At 33.6% G+C, this 18,148-nt stretch overlaps 1 protein-coding gene across 1 annotated transcript; it reads right to left on the bottom strand.

Moving 5' to 3' along the window:
- Positions 1-16,500: 16,500 nt before the first annotated feature.
- LOC142978456 (uncharacterized) lies at positions 16,501-17,773 on the bottom strand. The gene is made up of 2 exons (XM_076122920.1): positions 17,413-17,773; positions 16,501-17,248 (listed from the first exon to the last, which is right to left on the bottom strand). Exons 1-2 carry the CDS (start codon positions 17,596-17,598, stop codon positions 16,670-16,672), a joined length of 765 nt encoding a protein of 254 aa, XP_075979035.1. The 5' UTR covers positions 17,599-17,773; the 3' UTR covers positions 16,501-16,669.
- Positions 17,774-18,148: the final 375 nt, after the last annotated feature.

The raw sequence follows: 18,148 nt of genomic DNA, 5'->3' as shown, positions 1-18,148 counted from the left end.
CAAAGCAGCCATCAGCAACAGCTGAAACTATCCTAACAATAAAACAACGCGCCATTTAAATTACATATCACTATATCTAGCGTTCGTATTTGATATGAAATTGTGCGGTGCACTACATATTCAGTGATTGCGCTAATTCTCTTACATAATAGATCATTAGCTGCTGTCAACTGTCACTATAAATTGTGGTAAAATGGAGAGCAATCTGTTCATTAAATTAGCGGCAACATGAATGTGACAAATTCTGTGTTACTGCAGAGGTATGTATTGTTGCATCATTACATGGCATTGTGTAGCTACCGATTAGGGACAAAAATAACTTTAATAAATTATGTAAATATCTTGATTTTCTTTTTTTTTATATAAAATGTGAAGTCGCTTACACATAAAAATAAATATTAAATTAAATAAAAGTATTATTTTCCATCATAAGGTTAAGCGTCCAACTCATTTAATATAATCAGTTTCTTTTTCACATTTTTCTGGATATATTTATAGGTACTACTTAATGATTCTATTATCAACAAATTACTCACTTCATTATAACGATGATTAGTTGGAACTAAACCGAACTTTAGACTCTTGTCAAAACAGATTTTAACAGATAATATTATGAACATTTTAAACTGGTTTAACAAACTTTGATAGTCTATCGCAAATTCAATCTTGTGTAAGACGTTGGGCTAAGCTTGCAGCACTTAGTGGCGATCCGATCTCAAATCGGTTTTAGTGCTCAAATCAGAGGAAGCTTGTGACAAGCACTAGCAGATAACTATGTAGAACAGATTTGTATAGGATTATATCGACAAGTAGAAGCTATTACCTGATTTATAACGAGGATATTACATCAATTTTGTACCTAAATTTGGTCGATGACTTGGCTATGTTGCATAATATATGTTGTTAGTATGAAAAATCATTTCATTTTAGATTTAATGGTCAAAATATTATGTAGCATTGTAAGGAAGTATCACGAAATTTACTTACTTTATAATAACTAACAAACAATGTCACTACAAAATAAATATTTTTTTTAATAGAAGATGAATGTGTATGTGTAAAAATTCTAAAGGTTTTTTGTAAACTTACGTTTTAAACCGAGCGAAGTAGGGGCTGGCCGCTATTCTCAGATAAATTTACCTTATCTATCTCAAGATTTTAGTAATAAACAAACAACATAACAGTCACGTTATTCCTTCAAATTTCCATCTAAGTAAACAAGTCTTTACTTTAATACGAGCCAATTGAGCTGCTCAATTATTTATAGCACTCACAACATTTCACTTTTGATGTTCACTTAACGTCGGCCAATCGAAACCTTACTTTGACCAATGAATATATTAGGAGAAAATGTTTTAGAAACCTTCCCATCTTCCCATTCGGGAATGAGATATACATACATATATATTCAGTAGGAGACTTCAAACAGCTCCCACCACAAAAAAAATGTAGCAATTTATTTTAATTCGTATTTTTTAGATTCAAATAAAGAACTTCGTATTCTTTTTTTTTATCAGACAATAGCAAATTATTACAACGAATTGGTAAAAGGACGAAGAATAATTATTGTTTGTTATCTGTTGTGCCAAATCAACTTCACTTTACATTATAGATGAAAATGAATAAAATTAGATGAAGAAACTGAACCATTAAAATAAAAATACACCTCTACTTTTGCTGTGAATCGAGCAGATTACTTCAACAATCGATGACTTGCGACACCTAACAAATAAATTCACATCCAAAGAACTCCTCTAAGTAACGAGTGAGTGACACCGCAACTCTATTTAAAAAGGTTACGAGAAAAAGGTTTTACGACAACATCGTTTGGGCAACCTATGTCAACGGAAATTGAAATGTATCGCACGGAAAGCAAAGAATGGTCGCATGATGCCAAATGAAGTAGGCAAAGCGGTCGGTGTTTGAAAAATTTAAATCTATCTGTAGGGTGTCAGTTTCGCAAGATCCCTGAGTATTTTAGAACAATAGTAATACATAAAGTTTAACCATAGCTAATGTAAGAAACATTCTGTAGAATACTAATCGTTGAGTTATGGCGCCTATTATAACTTTACCGATTACCTAGGTCCTAAGTCGTGAGAAATATCTTGGTAATAACTTAGGTACTACTACTTAATACATTGCCTAACTTATAAGCTATACACCAAAATGTAACTTAACCTTTTAACAAAACATATTTGCTTCGTTCTTTGAAAAGTAATAATATTCTGTTAGTTTAGTAGAAACATTACATATTTTGCTTCTTTCCTTGGTTGAAAAAAACTGATTAAAGATGTACGCGGTCGAAGATCGCGGTTCAACGCGGCAACTCAGACGAAATATTATTTTCCTTTTTTTATAATTCGCAAATTTTTAGCCATAAGTAAGCCCTATTATTATCTAAGAAAGCACAAAGTCCTCAGTCCTTCATCTTAAAACCGTTCCCTTATAAATATAATACATTAAAGACAGGACAGCTTTATATTCTCGCTACCACTAACACCGTACCTTCTTCAAGATGGGATCTTCGTCAAAGGCCCTTGTTGTCACACAAGAGGCAAGAATTGAGCGCCAACTGGACGACACTGGACATCGCGCGCCGGCATACGACAATAGACTACAAATAAGTATTCTTCACTTACTGGTGTGAGTATGAGCCTTTTGGGATCTGTCTGCGGTTAATATTTTATTGATTGACAGCCTCTTTGGTGCGTAAATAAATACTTTAAGAAAAAAAATGCGTTTGAATTTCAAGAGAAAGGAACTAACGTAGAGTAATCTTCAAAACTCCTGAACCAAAAGAGTTGTGCCTTTCTGTTTTATTAAGTTTTGTCTTATGCTTATCCAGCTATAATTATATTATCAATAATTTGTTAGATTTAGAGAATGTAAATAACATATTCAGTAATCTTTTATGATAATAATACACTACGCACAGCTTTTATATTTTTTTACATCCATTTTTTATGTTTATTTATTTTATAGACTTTCTCTCAAACATGACTAGAATAAATAAATTCATTTGTACTTAATGAACAATAAATAATAGGTACTTAATTTAGACTTCAATAGACATATTACCACTATAACGCTTGATTCGTTTTGCTGTTCGTTTTAATATGCATTAAATGCATTTACTTTGTAATAGTCACACAATTTTCAGAAGGTAATCTATGACGTCACGTCATACCTCACCACTTTGACTTTAGTCGGAACCAGCATTTTGTGTTTCCCGTGCTACGTTTTAATATCACTCGGTAAGTGAAATTGCATTCGCCGCTTTTTCGCAACGATTACGGCCAGAAGGTAAAATGTTGTTCGATTGTGTTTTAGAGAGAATTTCCACTACAGGAAAGTATAAGATTTTACTAAATTATTGCAAATTCAATATTATCCCACTATCTCCTTGCATACTTTATCTGAAAAACATATTCTAACTGAATATTAACTCTTCAGTTACAATTTTTTTTTTCACATATTTTTGATGACTTTTCTTAAAAAATAACCTTCTTTCTAATTGTCATATCGTTAAAAACTACTGGCTGATATACGTCGAAACAATTTGAATATAGCCATTAAGACACAAAAGAAAAACAATTAAAAAGTTAAATTAAATGGCATCCTCAGATTTTTTCGCGAAAAATTGCCTGTACATTTTCTGTTTTAATAAAGAGGTGTTAATAATTTTATTGTTATAATTATGAAAGTTAGATTAAAAAATGCAGGTGTTACTGAATCATATTAACAACTCCAACGATGCATGCTTAAAGATATGAATTAAATAAAAATATACACAGAGGTGGTTTCATAAAAAAACTCTATTTACAAATTTATAAGGTTCAAAATTTGCTTCGTTCGCCATTTTAGTTTACAAAGCGTATGCAAACAAAAATGTTTATTTAATCTGCGATCAAGTTTTGGTAGGTGTACAAAGTTCTCAAAGTTGCAATATCGTTGTGCTCTTAATACCGAACGAAAGCGACCTGCGCTGCAAATGTTCAACTTTACCTACAGTTTTTAGTTTTCAAACCTCTCCAAAACAAATAACAAATTTTAAATTTTTTGCTTTTTATTTTGACCTATTAAAGCACTGGTAATGCAGTATTCACTAGTACTTTACGTATAATAGAATCTACAACTCAAGATACTTATATATCATCGGGTCTATGTTAAAGGTAGTTTATTAGACCACAGACAATGACTGTATCGGAAAATTAAAAAATTCCACCAAAAGAAAGAATTAATAATTAAAATGTAATTGACAGAATCATTTGTTTTCAATGGTCTTTGAAGGCACCCGATCAAAACCCTTCCAATACGCATTTTTCATGACAATTTATTTAAGTACCTAAATCGACAAGACATTTTTCTCCAATTAATTTATGTTATACCTTTGATAAGGCCGTCAATTCAGATTAATTAATGATTTCTGAGAAGTGCAAGATCAGATATTTTATAATCAATTAAAAAGTGCTGTTTTGCGTTGTCAAACAAATCTTTTTATCATTGATTTGACTAATTTTATTAGAGCATCAGTATTTAGAAAAATATCATGACCTAATCGTTTTTTCGCGACTCTTTATAGCTACTCCATGATCCTGTAAAAATAATAATAACTGTAATACAATGGTTTGTTTATTCAAAACTGATAAGGAAATATCATTTGCACTACGTATCAAGGTATTTCAGAAGCTGGTGTTGGTTTCTGTAAAATGCGAAAACACGTAACATTTCAAAATTATCTGTTACTTACCACAAATGTAAAAAATACTTTCGATAAAAAAAAACAATGTAATATCTGTGTACGTTTGTAAAACTACATTCATCGCTCAAAAATCGTTAGGTACATGTTTGTAACATGAATTAATTCTAAGTCTGTATTTAATTGAATACAATTTCTGAACAAACAAAAACATAATCATATAAAAACGTGTGTGTTCAAAAGTAAAATTGAAACACGAATAGCAATCGTAACTTAATAACATAAAACACAAACATAACGTCCTGTTTATTGAGTACACAAATATTCCTATTAAAATAAAGAGTATGGGGACCTTTGCCTTTTCTATTATTAGGAAAATCCTTACTTGAATACTCCTAACTAAATATATATATGTTACTGTAAAAGCCCGAACTGTGGTATATCCTAAGATTTTCCGGTAAAACCTAAGATTTACCAACTCTCAATGGTAAAAGTCCGAACAAGCCAGAGTTTAAAAACTATGTTACGATATATAAAAAAATCCTCCTTCATAACTATGTTTATAACTATTTCACGGTATAATTATATACTGTGACATAGTTATAAAGAAGGAGTTTTGGGCATAGCGACATGGGTAGGTTAGGTTAGAAGCGAGCGAAGCGAAGCTCCCACCTTAGCCTTCGTGGTTATTTTTTTTTAACCACCCAGAAGGAGGAGCCCCGCGCAGCGGGGCTCCGGCGACATGTCGATATCATCAAGTGAATATAGGTAAAAGTTCGAAATAAAAGAATTATTCGGACTTTTACCATTGCGAGTTGGTAAATCTTAGGTTATACCGGAAAATCTTAGGATTTACCACCGTTCGGGCTTTTACAGTAACATATATAACAAATTTTGCAATCAATTTTGGGATAGTTAATTTGTTTGTCTCTTACGCTTTCATGGATAAACCACTAAACCAACTTTCATGAAATTTAGCTTGAAGATAGTTGAAGGCACGGTTTCAAACATAGGTTTTTAGTACTAAAAATCTAAGCCAATTTTTTTTTTACAATTCCGAAATTTCAATTTGTCAAAGATTTTACACAAGCATTTTTTTTATTCTACCATAATTACATGCGAGTGAAGCCGTGCGGGAGAGCTAGTTAAGTATAAATATAGGAATTTATTACAAAGGCATGTTTGGAAAAAAGGTAGGGAATATTTGCAGGAAGTGCCCTATCAAAAATGTTTTACAATGACATAAAGTTCGAGTAAAGGGCAAGGGGAACCGAAAAATGCTCAAATCTATTGCCATACCGTAGTTTGTTGGTATTCGTCTCATGTTTTTATATAATATGTTATTCCAATCGCAAATTCGATATCGTTTATTGATTGTTACGCAAAGTGTAGTTATTTGTTTTGCATTATATATGTAGTTATAAATTTACATTGTCCTTAACAAACGTGATAACTTGTTTGAAAATTGTTTCCTACTTTTCGGACCTTAATTTAGACCATCTAAAGTACCTACAAGCAGAAAAAAAACAAAATTAAACTTAAATTACTCGTCCCGCATTCAATAGCAACAATTACTATTTATTCAATATTCAGTAGAAAGGAACTATTCCTCTATGAAGTTGCAGAAATATCGTAGCGAGATAAAAATCATTAACATTGCCTTTCCTTGATGTACACATACTACATCTAGCCGTAGATAATGAACATGCAATCTAAAACGCTGCCAATATTAGACCACATCACTCGTTGAAAATGCCTACTTAATTCAGGGCATGTAGGCCGCTACATGCAACCGAGGCTTTATCGTGCCCACATTGATCAGCAGAACTAATTGTTGGCACCTGTGACGCCTGTGATATTCATTAATACTGATTGATTCGCCAATTTTGACATTATTCACTCGTTAATATCGTTTAAAAATATAATTAAAGTAAAACACTTAGGTATTGTAATATTACATCTCATCGGTTACGAATAATAATAAGATTTTAGTTTTTTATATTGTTCTTTCTCTAAATAGAGTAAGAGATCTCCTATTGGTAGCTTTGAATACGCGAAACATGTTTTATGATTTCAATTTCGTCTGGTATGACAACAATCAATATGTTAATTGTTAATTAATAAATCGTATCATCACACTTACAGTGAGACATCTTGAAATCTACACTATATTAAACCTAAAATCTTTGGGTAGAATAACAGACTACACTGCCTTAACCGACAAGAACTATCTATTACGAACACTTTTTAAACCCTCTGAAGTCCGGAGATACTAAAACACTCAGCCCAAATACGAAATCCTAGTCATTCATCTGCCGTAACGTTGAAAATTCTAGCTTAAGTTAAACCGTGACATAAATCTAGCTCGTAGATATTTCACTTGTAACACGTTGTTATCGTACGAGGCACGTTTTAAGTCGAGAAATTCCGAAATACTCTGGAACTCGGCCAGTTTCCGAACGTTTCATATTACATTTTTGCTTTGCTAGTGCCACACTAGAATGCGTTGCCGAACTACCGGAATTTACCGTGTACGTTTGAATTTCTTGTCAGTGTAACTATCGGTTTTAATGTTGTTCCGGAAATGAATGACGTATAAAATATTTTCTGAGATTAACTTCTTAGTTTATGAGGTGGTTATTATATATTATGTGCTTCAAAATTACGTATTTAGATACAATCAATTATGATTCAATTCTGTAAGTAAAAGGTTGGCGTTTTTGCATTGTAACCTATATGTTACTGTAAAAGCCCGGACTGTGGTAAATCCTAAGATTTTCCGGTAAAACCTAAGATTTACCAACTCTCAATGGTAAAAGTCCGAACAAGTCTTTTATTTCGGACTTTTACCCCTATTCACTTGGTAAATCTTAGGATATACCTCAAGGGCAGGTAAATGTAGCTAATATAAAATAAATTAATAGTTATAAAGAAGGAGTTTTCGGCAAACCGACATGGGTAGGTTAGGTTAGAAGGCTGAGGTGGGAGCGAGCGAAGCGAAGCTCCCACCTCAGCCTTCGTGGTTATTTTTTTTTAAACCACCCAGTAGGAGGAGCCCCGCGAAGCGGGGCTCCGGCGACATCTTCAATCTCTCATTATAACTATGTTACGGCATATAATTATATCCCTAGCAATATCATTATATTACGGCTCAAACACATTATAATATGACTTCATCGACTTTTACCGTGTCATTATGTAAATCCTAAGATTTGCCAATTAAATGGTGGTAAAAGTTCGAAATAAAAGAACGTTCGAACTTTTACCATTGAGAGTTGGTAAATCTTAGGTTTTACCGGAAAATCTTAGGATTTACCACTGTTCGGGCTTTTACAGTAACATATACATTTTACATGTACTTTTCTAACCGCTACGGCGTAGACAGCTACGCGTGCTACGAACAACGTCCAGCCCACACTCGTGGTCATAAATCATGTATACTCCGAAAACAAAAGATTTAAATGGTGCATTTTGCACATAAAATGTCAGCAAACAATAGGAGAGAAGCTGTTGTTATAAAATATGTTGCTTTGTGTTTGTATATTGTAAACTGAACAGTCTGAGCACGGAAACATAGTTTTTTAAGCTTTGTCACTAGTTTTCAAACTGCACGAAGGTTTTTATTAAACTTTCCCGACATGTCGCAAGAATAGCATTTTTGCGCACTGCTGACTATAGAGTTACCACTAACGCTTGAGAGAATATATATTTTAGAAAATGCTTTTATAAAATGGTAATAAATAAACTTCAATGTTCTTAAAGCTTCGCCTTTGGCTATCCAATTTTCTATCGACCCACAGCTTGAGCCAGCGTCAGTCGATTATACGGTGTGAACCAAACACTTGATATTAAACTCTAAGACAAACAAACTACTATCAAACTTTACCGATATTTGAGTTTGATACCAACGCTATTCGTCCCTTAATTAAGATGTTATTTAAAACTAGCTTCTGCTCACGACTTCGCCCGGGTAAAGAGGGAGATAGAAGTCTCCTGTGTTAATCCAGGTTGTTAATCATCGGCATACTAGGTACCAAATGTTATCAAAATCCGTGCAGTAAGTAGTTTTTGCACAAAAGAACAACAAACTTTCGCATCTATATATATGTTACTGTAAAAGCCCGAACGGTGGTAAATTCTACGATTTTCCGGTATAACCTAAGATTTACCAACTCGCAATGGTAAAAGTCCGAACAATTCTTTTATTTCGAACTTTTACCCATATTCACTTGATGATGTCGAGATGTCGCCGGAGCCCCGCTTCGCGGGGCTCCTCCTTCTGGGTGGTTAAAAAAAAATAACCGCTTTGCCCAAAACTCCTTCTTTATAACTATGTCACAGTATATAATTATACCGTGAAATATTTAGAAACATAGTTATGAAGGAGGATTTTTTTATATATCGTAACATAGTTTTTAAACTCTGGCTTGTTCGGACTTTTACCAATGAGAGTTGGTAAATCTTAGGTTTTACCGGAAAATCTTAGGATTTACCACAGTTCGGGCTTTTACAGTAACATATATATTAGTAGGATATAAAGCAGAAAACAAATCTAGAAATTCGAATAGTCTGTACAATAAAAGCGAATGAATAGTTTATTAGTCATTTAACTTGGCTTGATAATTTTCATTTCTAGATAAATTTGTTTCCCAGGACTCACAATGTTCCAATTAATCTCATTCTTGATTGACTTCACAACTGTACAGATAAACTCAATATAACTCTATAATGAAACTAGAAAATTACGTTAAAAAATGAATAATATATGAAGAATGAAAAATGAATTTGATAGAAATTATAAATATTGTACTGCCATTCTATTTTGTTTGATATTAACGTAAGTACTTAATGAATAGAAATAATTATTTACTACACCTAAGAAAACCGAGTTTGCCATAATGCGCTTATGCGTAGCATTAACGGTGAAGGAAAACATCGTTTTTTCGTGCATTGCTTTTCTTAAAAAAGAAATTACATATATGTCTGGAGTGCATTCATGCCAAATTCTCAGCCCGGTCTAGGCCTAACCACTGCCACATTCGGGAGAAGACCCTTGCCCAACAGCGGGAGCAAATACTAACAGCTCATCGAATTTCTAAAACTAAAAATATCAGACTTTTTTCTAAAAGATATCTCAGAGCGCCTGTATTAGCGCCATTGTTACCGTTATAAATCCCAAACATTTAATCCGTGGTCGGCTTTGACCCAAAAGTTGTTGCTTTGAACCCTTCCACCCTAGTTTACTTTGAACTAAGTTTTTATCGATTTAACTGATGTCATTGATTCCTATTAACAATGGAAAGTTGCTTGTTATTTCAATGAAATAGTTTTGTAACTAACGTGGTTTTATGGGTAGCTACGGATTTTGTTAACAAGTACAGAAAACTATTTGAAAACATCGGATGAACTAACCTTTAACGGGATTTTTTACGGTTGACATTTAAAATGAACTTCAAAACTTGAACCTAAACGGTACCCACTTGAAGGCGCTCATAAATTTTCTAATTAATATTTGTAGGTATTAGGAATTTGTAGAAAATAAATGGGTACTACCAGAAAAAAGCAAATACTTGTATATTATTTATACGTAAGATAAAAACCAATGAATATCCCTTTTTAAAGGAATATTATGCAGTATTAGCATACAAAATTACGTTAATATTTCAATGCAAAACCATTTCAAATAACCGCAGTTGTCCACGCTATTTTATTTTAAACACGTATATCCAAGGTTTCAAAAGCTGGACAATTGTAGTCGGTACTTGTGTAGTGTTAGTAAAGTGTATTTACTTTGAGATGTATTTTGTATTTCGCGTGTATTCGGTGAGGCTACACGTCCCGCCTGTTTTGTTTCGCCACTGCAATAACATTTTGTTTTACATGCTACATACTTCGATGCTATTCTATTCAGCGATGTTCAAGGCTTTTCTGACTGCACTTCGTAAAGTCTGTATTTTGTTTTTGTCCGGTAGTTATTATATTTGTTTCGAATCGAATTGGTTTTCAACAATATAACTCTCATTTTGTACTGTTAACACTAAGACTTCCTTAACCACAACTTGCCGAATCTACCAAATTCTTCAAATAACTTGTCAAAGGACATTAGAGCCTGAAATTCCACCAATAGCTCATACAACTGTCAATCCCGAAGTTGCTTCCCTTATCACCGATTCATATTTTTTTATCGTTTGTTTACCCATCCTGACGTTTATAGTTTTGTTCTAAATATCAAACATAACTTTATTTTTATGGCGATGTAATTTAAATCACAAAACGGAAACAATCTACCAAAATAAAATACAAAACAAAGTAAACGCACAATCTAAAACTACTTACACAAGATTGCCGAAACCCTACCCCTAACCTTTTCCTTTACCTCAACCCTATTAATATAAAATAGTATAAAAACTCCATTACTCGTGCAAACAGTTCTCTAGAACTACAGCCAAGGTAATTATCGCTATATTGGTACACAAATATTTTATTAATTAGACAAAAGTATTAAAACTATGTCTCGTAATTGACTGTGTTTCAAAAGTCGGGACCATTTTTTTAATTAGACACCATTATTTAGGCACTTATTACGTATACAATTGAAGCAATTGCTTTTATTTAAATAAGTAATGCAGGGTCAGGTACATAACAAAAGTAAGCAGCTCGACTTCGAATTGTTTCTTCCACGAAATATGGTATAGCATCTGTATTTTTATAACTATAATACTACTACAGTGAACAGTGAAGCCTACTCTATACAAGAGTACCTAGGCACTATAAGCAGCCTTATATTTTTATGAAAATCGAAAACATCAATTTGCCATAACTTGAACTAGGGGAAGAATAAAAAAATACAACGTTCGTCGTAAATCTTGACATTTTACGATAGAATACATAAATCACTAGTCTCTTGTCTCTGGCTAGTAATAACATTGCTGCTACATTTATATTTGACTGAGCATCATTTTAATACAAGCTAAATTTATGTTGGAAACCGATATTTCTATTATCAGTTGATCTTATTTGACGAACGAATTAGATGGTTTTGACAGCGTTCAATTTACTATCAATAATAAAAAAAAAAATCAAATACGTTTGTTGATAAGTCTAAACAAAACGATGCTAATGTATGTCATGTACCTAAGTCTATCGCGTATATGTTCCAAGTGGCATTGTTTAGATGTCCATACAAATATAAACTGCGCAGTGAAATTTAGACAAAAAGTGAGCTAAAACAATCGTCAATGTTTATGAAAAGGTAAAACAAAACACGTGATTGTGTGTCCTTACAATAAAATGAAGCACGTAGCCACAGTACAAGGGATGCGTCCACAAATAAAATAAAAATTGCAAGTACCGTACCTGCTTCTATTATAGTTAAAAAAAAAATTGTATACAGATTGGTAAAATGTCAATAGAATCCCACGCAATGAGGCAGCTCCATGGAAAATAATCTAATGTATGTACATATGTATGTCGTAATTATTTTATTAATGAAATTCCTATTCTGCATTTTGCAATAAACACACATACATAAAATCACACCATTTTGCTACAGGAACAGGCAAGTTACAATCACTGCTATTACCTACTCTTATTTTCCAAGCTAAAACAAACCTATCCATGGCATTTTTTTGTGTAACTACCACCAAAATTACTGTCCAAATTTCATGCAAATGTCATTATTAAGTAGTGACGTAACCTTATTCACACACGCACGCACACACGCGCAACTGACGTCATAAAAACACACACAATCGTGTAAATAACCCACAAAATGATGGTTCTGATTGCACCCTGTGATTGAGCCGTGGACCAGTCGCGCTGTATAATGAAAATGACAGGCCACGCTCCAATGAACTGGCTATGTGAAAGAACACCACGGGATGCAGTAGGTATACATACAGCTATTTTTTTTTTCTGCTAATACAGTTAACCTAAATGAGATTGATGAGCAAATTTTTCATGCATTTTTGTTTTTTTTTAGCTTTGAACGATTCCGACGCTACAGCTTCATAATTGGAACTCGTGTTATAAAAATTGTCTTTAAATGTCAAAAGGTTTATCATATTTATTTTCGTGCGTTTTCGAAATCTGTAGTCTTAAAAATGAAAGAACAAATTTGTTGGTAGAAGCGTTTCATGTAGAGCTTGAAAAATTGTTTATACTAAGTCCTTAACAAGACAAAAAATCTAATTTCCTGAAGTCGACTAACACCGCCTCAAGCATTTCCCTTCTATGATAAGGAACTTACACTATTTTTGTCTTATGGTCGATCCCGTTATTTAATTTTTCATTTAAGAATTGTCGACATTAAAGGTAAATGAAAAGCTTAGTAATAAAATGAGTTATCAAAATACAAAGTCATTTGGACAGGCTCTATTTATAGTAACATTTTATGACTCTCGACGACGGTAAACAGCCGAAATGTACAACAACGCAGATATAAACAAGCTCTCAATAAAACCAATAACATTCACAATGACAATAAGGAAAATGTTATTTTCCAAAACAATAAACTCGACCTAATGGCAATTTATTGCTATCGTTATTACACGTAATTAAAGCCCTCGTTACTCGAGCACTCAACTCATTGAAGCATATTTTTCACTTCAAAACTGAATTATGACACAAATGTTCAATTTTCGAACGAAATATTAAGTGAATAAATTAAAAAATATTAGTCATTTCATTAAGTTTGTTCTCATACGCAGTAGTGGAAAATTAAAAGCAGAAAATGATAATTTGTTTTCCTCGGCAAATTATTTATATTTTTCTAGAACCGTTTTATAAAAGCGTGTTTCATTTTTAATAAAAATGTGTTTCAAAGAAAGTTTTATAAGACTAGTTAGCATTTTTCGATAATGATATTTTTTTTTGTCCCGGTGTTTGTTGTTCTTAACTATTCTAAAGCAATGAAAAATGAGAATAGTTTGCAAGAGAACTTAAACACATGAGAGATCTCTCCCCTCAATCTGTACTTAATATCTGCCGCAGATGTTATTACGTTAACTGGTATAATTGTCTCCACTAAACCCCCATTGTATTTGTAATTAATTTCGACATCCTTGGGAAACAATTATGCGGCAATATCCTGACCGAACTGTTTAGCTACTATAATATTATACGTCAAGTATATTAATTTGTTTATTATTACTATCGTGGGGTGAATTCTATGATATCACCAATGTTTTGTAGCTGTGAGCCATAGATAGGTACGTTGTTGTTGTTTTTTAGTTTAATTATTTTTTGATAATGCCTTTGCAATAGGACAGGTCAGGTTATAAAAAAATGTTAATAATAAATGTCTTCAATGGTGACAGATACTAAATTAACTGCATACAAAAAATATCTTAGTAAGTAACTTACTACAAATATGTACTTAAGTAAAATATGCAAGTATTTAACTTACTCAAACACTTAACTCATAGTTAGTCGGCAATAAAGTCAAAGAAAAATCGAAATGTAATTGGAAAATAAAATTGCAGGAATGACCGTACCTAATAGTCTTGGAACTAAGAACATTTGCCATTACGCCTCGCGCCATTTCTTCCCTAGTTGCAAATTATGCAGGCATACTGCGACTACCTACGATCTAAGTACTTATCTAATGAATATGTATGAAGCTACTTCTTTAGGATTTCCTTATAAAGACGACTAACGTGGCCGTTTTACATAAATGATAGTACATTTCTTTAAAAAAGAAAAAAATAATTATAAACGTCTGAAATACTTAATACTTATGCATTGGAGAGACATTTTTTTTAAATGAAGAACGCTGGTGGTTGCTCCAAGAATGCTTTCATTCTCTTGACGAGATTTTTGTTAAATATACTTGTAGACATAAGTTTTTCACAATCGAGCATTAAGATTTAGACGATTATGACTTACTACGTGTTATTCTTATATTGCATGCCAAACAATGGCCGAATGTGTTACTTTTAAGTACATTTTGATGTCTGTAACCAAATTTTACGCAATAAATACATCTGAATTTGATTACCTATATATTTGACTGTCATTTTTTGCGTTTTATAGTTATACTAAGCGTATCCTCCCGCCATGACTACAAATTAATAGGTAGGTAGGTACTTACGCGTACGCTGGAGCAACAGCAACAGCGGCAACTTATCAAAGCACACTCGCGAGACCGGCGCCGGCGCGTCTCGATCCTGTGACGACACTGACACTTCTTACGGCATGACCTACTTACTTTCGAGTTATTATCACTAATTTTTCATCACTAATCACTTCGAGCACTTATTTTGGAAAAGCAATGCATAATGCTTAAACTTTGATGTGTTAAATGAGACCGCAATCTGGACGGTTGCCTACATAGTGCTAATCGGTATCGCGCACCCTTTGCTAATAACAAATCTCCCGCCGAATCCAAGGAACGTAATACATAACTTTTATTATTAATAAGCATCAAAATTAACACACACTCATTACCTACCTAATAATGATAAACCATCAAAAACACTATGGCGTCCTAATCGCAGTGGGTCAAACACTCACACCTTAATAAATGTCCTTATTACACAAAGCAGTACCTTAGTATTACCATTTAATTACACTAAAAAGACTAAAAACTAAAACAAAAACCATAAAATAAGCTTCCTTTTGCATAAGGTTATAAACTTATTTTTTTTGTTTTTGGCGCGCGGAGTGTACTGTGTCAAGGTCGCCGATTCGGGGGGCACTGGCGGGATAGATCAAAGTAGGTACATCAAACAGTGCAGGGAGGCAAAGGCAGCGTCGTGTGCGCCGCCCGTCCAATAGCAGAGTCACTAAGAAAGGGCTTTATTTTAGTAACATTCTTTTCCATTTTAGTTTCATTGATTCGAATATCATATTACACGCAAGCTCGGTGAATTAACTTTATGCTAAAGTTGATTTCGTATAGGCTGTGGAAATTAGTTTATAATGTTAATAGTTGATAATTTGGTAACTAATAATACTTATCCAAATTGTTGTATTTAAAATGACTGAGGACAGTGAGGACCTTTAGCTCTACCCATACGTTGAAGAAAACAAGATATGGTAGTTGCACGTTGCAGAATTATTTAAAAACACCTGAGATAAAATAACATATTATACTAAAGTCTAATTAAACTATAACTTACTAGCTGACCCGCGCAACTTCGCTTGCGTCACATAAGAGAGAATGGGTCAGAATTTTCCTCGTTTTTGTAACACTTTTTACTGTTACTCTGCTCCTTTGGTCGTAGCGTGATGATATAACATATTATTATGCTGTTTTTTCACGAAAAATATTCTCAAAATTGTTTATATCTCTTATAACGAAGTCGCGCTAAGGCATATCCGCCATTAAAACAGTTGCCATGACAACGGAATGTTGTTATTTCAATGTCATTATAATATTGACTATTCGCGACTTAGTTCGCCACTTGAATTTTCCCGGGAAATGCGTAATTTTCCCGGGGTAAAAAGTAGCCTATGTCCTTTCTCGGGTATCAAAATATCTCCATACCAAATTTCATACAAATTGGTTCAGTAGTTTAGGCGTGATTGAGTAGCAGACAGACAGACAGAGTTACTTTCGCATTTATAATATTAGTATGGATATGGATTTACGCCTGCTACTTTGCCTGAAGCAACACCTTTCAAAGTTATTTTAATGAGAAAGGTATAGTTTATTATAATGGCCATTCGTTGCAGAAAATACTTGATAGTTTATATCGCCTCATTTGCATTTATATTCAAGCACGCACAAGAAAATTATTTTCCTATTTTAATAATAAAATGTCCCTTCCTATTTTGTTTCTAGTCATTTATTAATTTCAAGCACTTCAATCTTTTAGCAGTTTTTATAGAAATTACTATCGTCCAGTTTCTTCATCAAATAAGAAACTGGCCGTAATAAAGAAAATAAAAATATAATTCAGCCCAATTTATTGTCACAATTCACTTTCACACGGAAAACAAAACATAAACTCAGTCAAACAGAATTTAGTCAGGTGGCAGGAGTCCCTCCGCGATCATCCTCTGTCTCCTGGCCTCGTCTCGGGCGCGCTTCTCAGCTTCCTTCCTCTCTTGTTCCTCCTTCTCTTCTTGAGCCTTCTTCATAGCCATCTCAGCCAACGTCTTCTGGTCCAACTTGAAGAAGTTGACAGGCTCCTTGAAGAATCTTTGATCCTTATTATTCATATTCTCTATAAACTTGCCGTAACAAAACCTTCCGTCTTCCATGTTAAGAGTTTTGTCTTTTATAGCCAGTTTGATCCAGTCCATGAATTCAACTTCGCCAAGAGGCTCGCCCCAGCTCATCAGTTCCTCTCGAAAAGTCTCAAAGTCTACGAAGCCGGTTTCTTCGTCATCATGGCCTAAATCCCTTATGGCTCTGACTATACCTATCTCGAAGTCGTCTCCCATGCCCATTTTAGCTTCTATCATGAACAGGAACTCATGGAACTCTACCGTGTCGACGAGATCATCTTCGAGGAACTGTTCAAACATGCTCTGTACTTCAGCTGTTTTTGGATTGAATCCAAGTCTTCTGAGCATAATCGGAATGTCGTCGATAGGCACCTATAAACAGTGAAAAAGGTTGGAGATACGACTTGTGGACTATAAACTAGCACCAACTTTAAATTTGAATAAACAGAAGCTAATACTCCTTGCCACGCCAGGTAAATTTTGTTGACTAGACAGACATTAAATCTAAGTATCATGTCAAATATTATATCACCAACCTTGTCAATATTATCCTCGTCATGTAACTTGAACACCTCTTTAAACCTAGCAATGTCTTCAGGTCTAAAGCAAGCTGGAGGTGGTGGAATTTTTTTCGGCTTCGGAGGAGGACCCATAGCGCCTTTGGCGGCCGGGGCTTCCTTGCCACCCTTGCCTGGCTTCTCTTTCCCTTTCTTCGGACCCATGTTTGATTAAACTAAAGAAAAAAACTTCAGAGAGGAAAGCTAAAAATCTGATCTAATTAATGACAATAATTAAATTGTTATTTCTATCGTAAATTTTGCTTATATTAATATCCGATTCTAACATGTTTAATAAATAATTATAAAAAATACATTGTGGTTGTGGACAGCTGACTACGCTGACTGAAATGTCATTTTGGAACAACATCCTTTGATAAATACATAATTTAATTTTAATGGCCAACCAAAAAGTTTGCGACAAATATTAATTTATACAAATATACAAATCTGAGATAGAACACAGTGGGTCGGTTGCTTGGTAGGTATCTGCCAACCATTTTATCGATTTCCCCACTTAAGAGTAGGTAGCTACTTACGCTTTTAAGATTTCTCTTCTATATTAGAGTGCTTTCAAGTATATTCTGAGAAAAAATATTTATAGCATAATCCGTACACATCTTTATCTGCCCACAAAACAAACGAGCTCCGAAATAGATTATCCGACATCATCCCTGAATTTGGCACATTCAGCTAAATAGCAATTTAAGGTCGG

This window comes from Anticarsia gemmatalis, chromosome 14, assembly GCF_050436995.1.
Source record: "Anticarsia gemmatalis isolate Benzon Research Colony breed Stoneville strain chromosome 14, ilAntGemm2 primary, whole genome shotgun sequence".
In the NCBI taxonomy this organism is placed as follows: domain Eukaryota; kingdom Metazoa; phylum Arthropoda; class Insecta; order Lepidoptera; family Erebidae; genus Anticarsia; species Anticarsia gemmatalis.
This window is presented reverse-complemented; position numbering and strand designations above follow the sequence as displayed.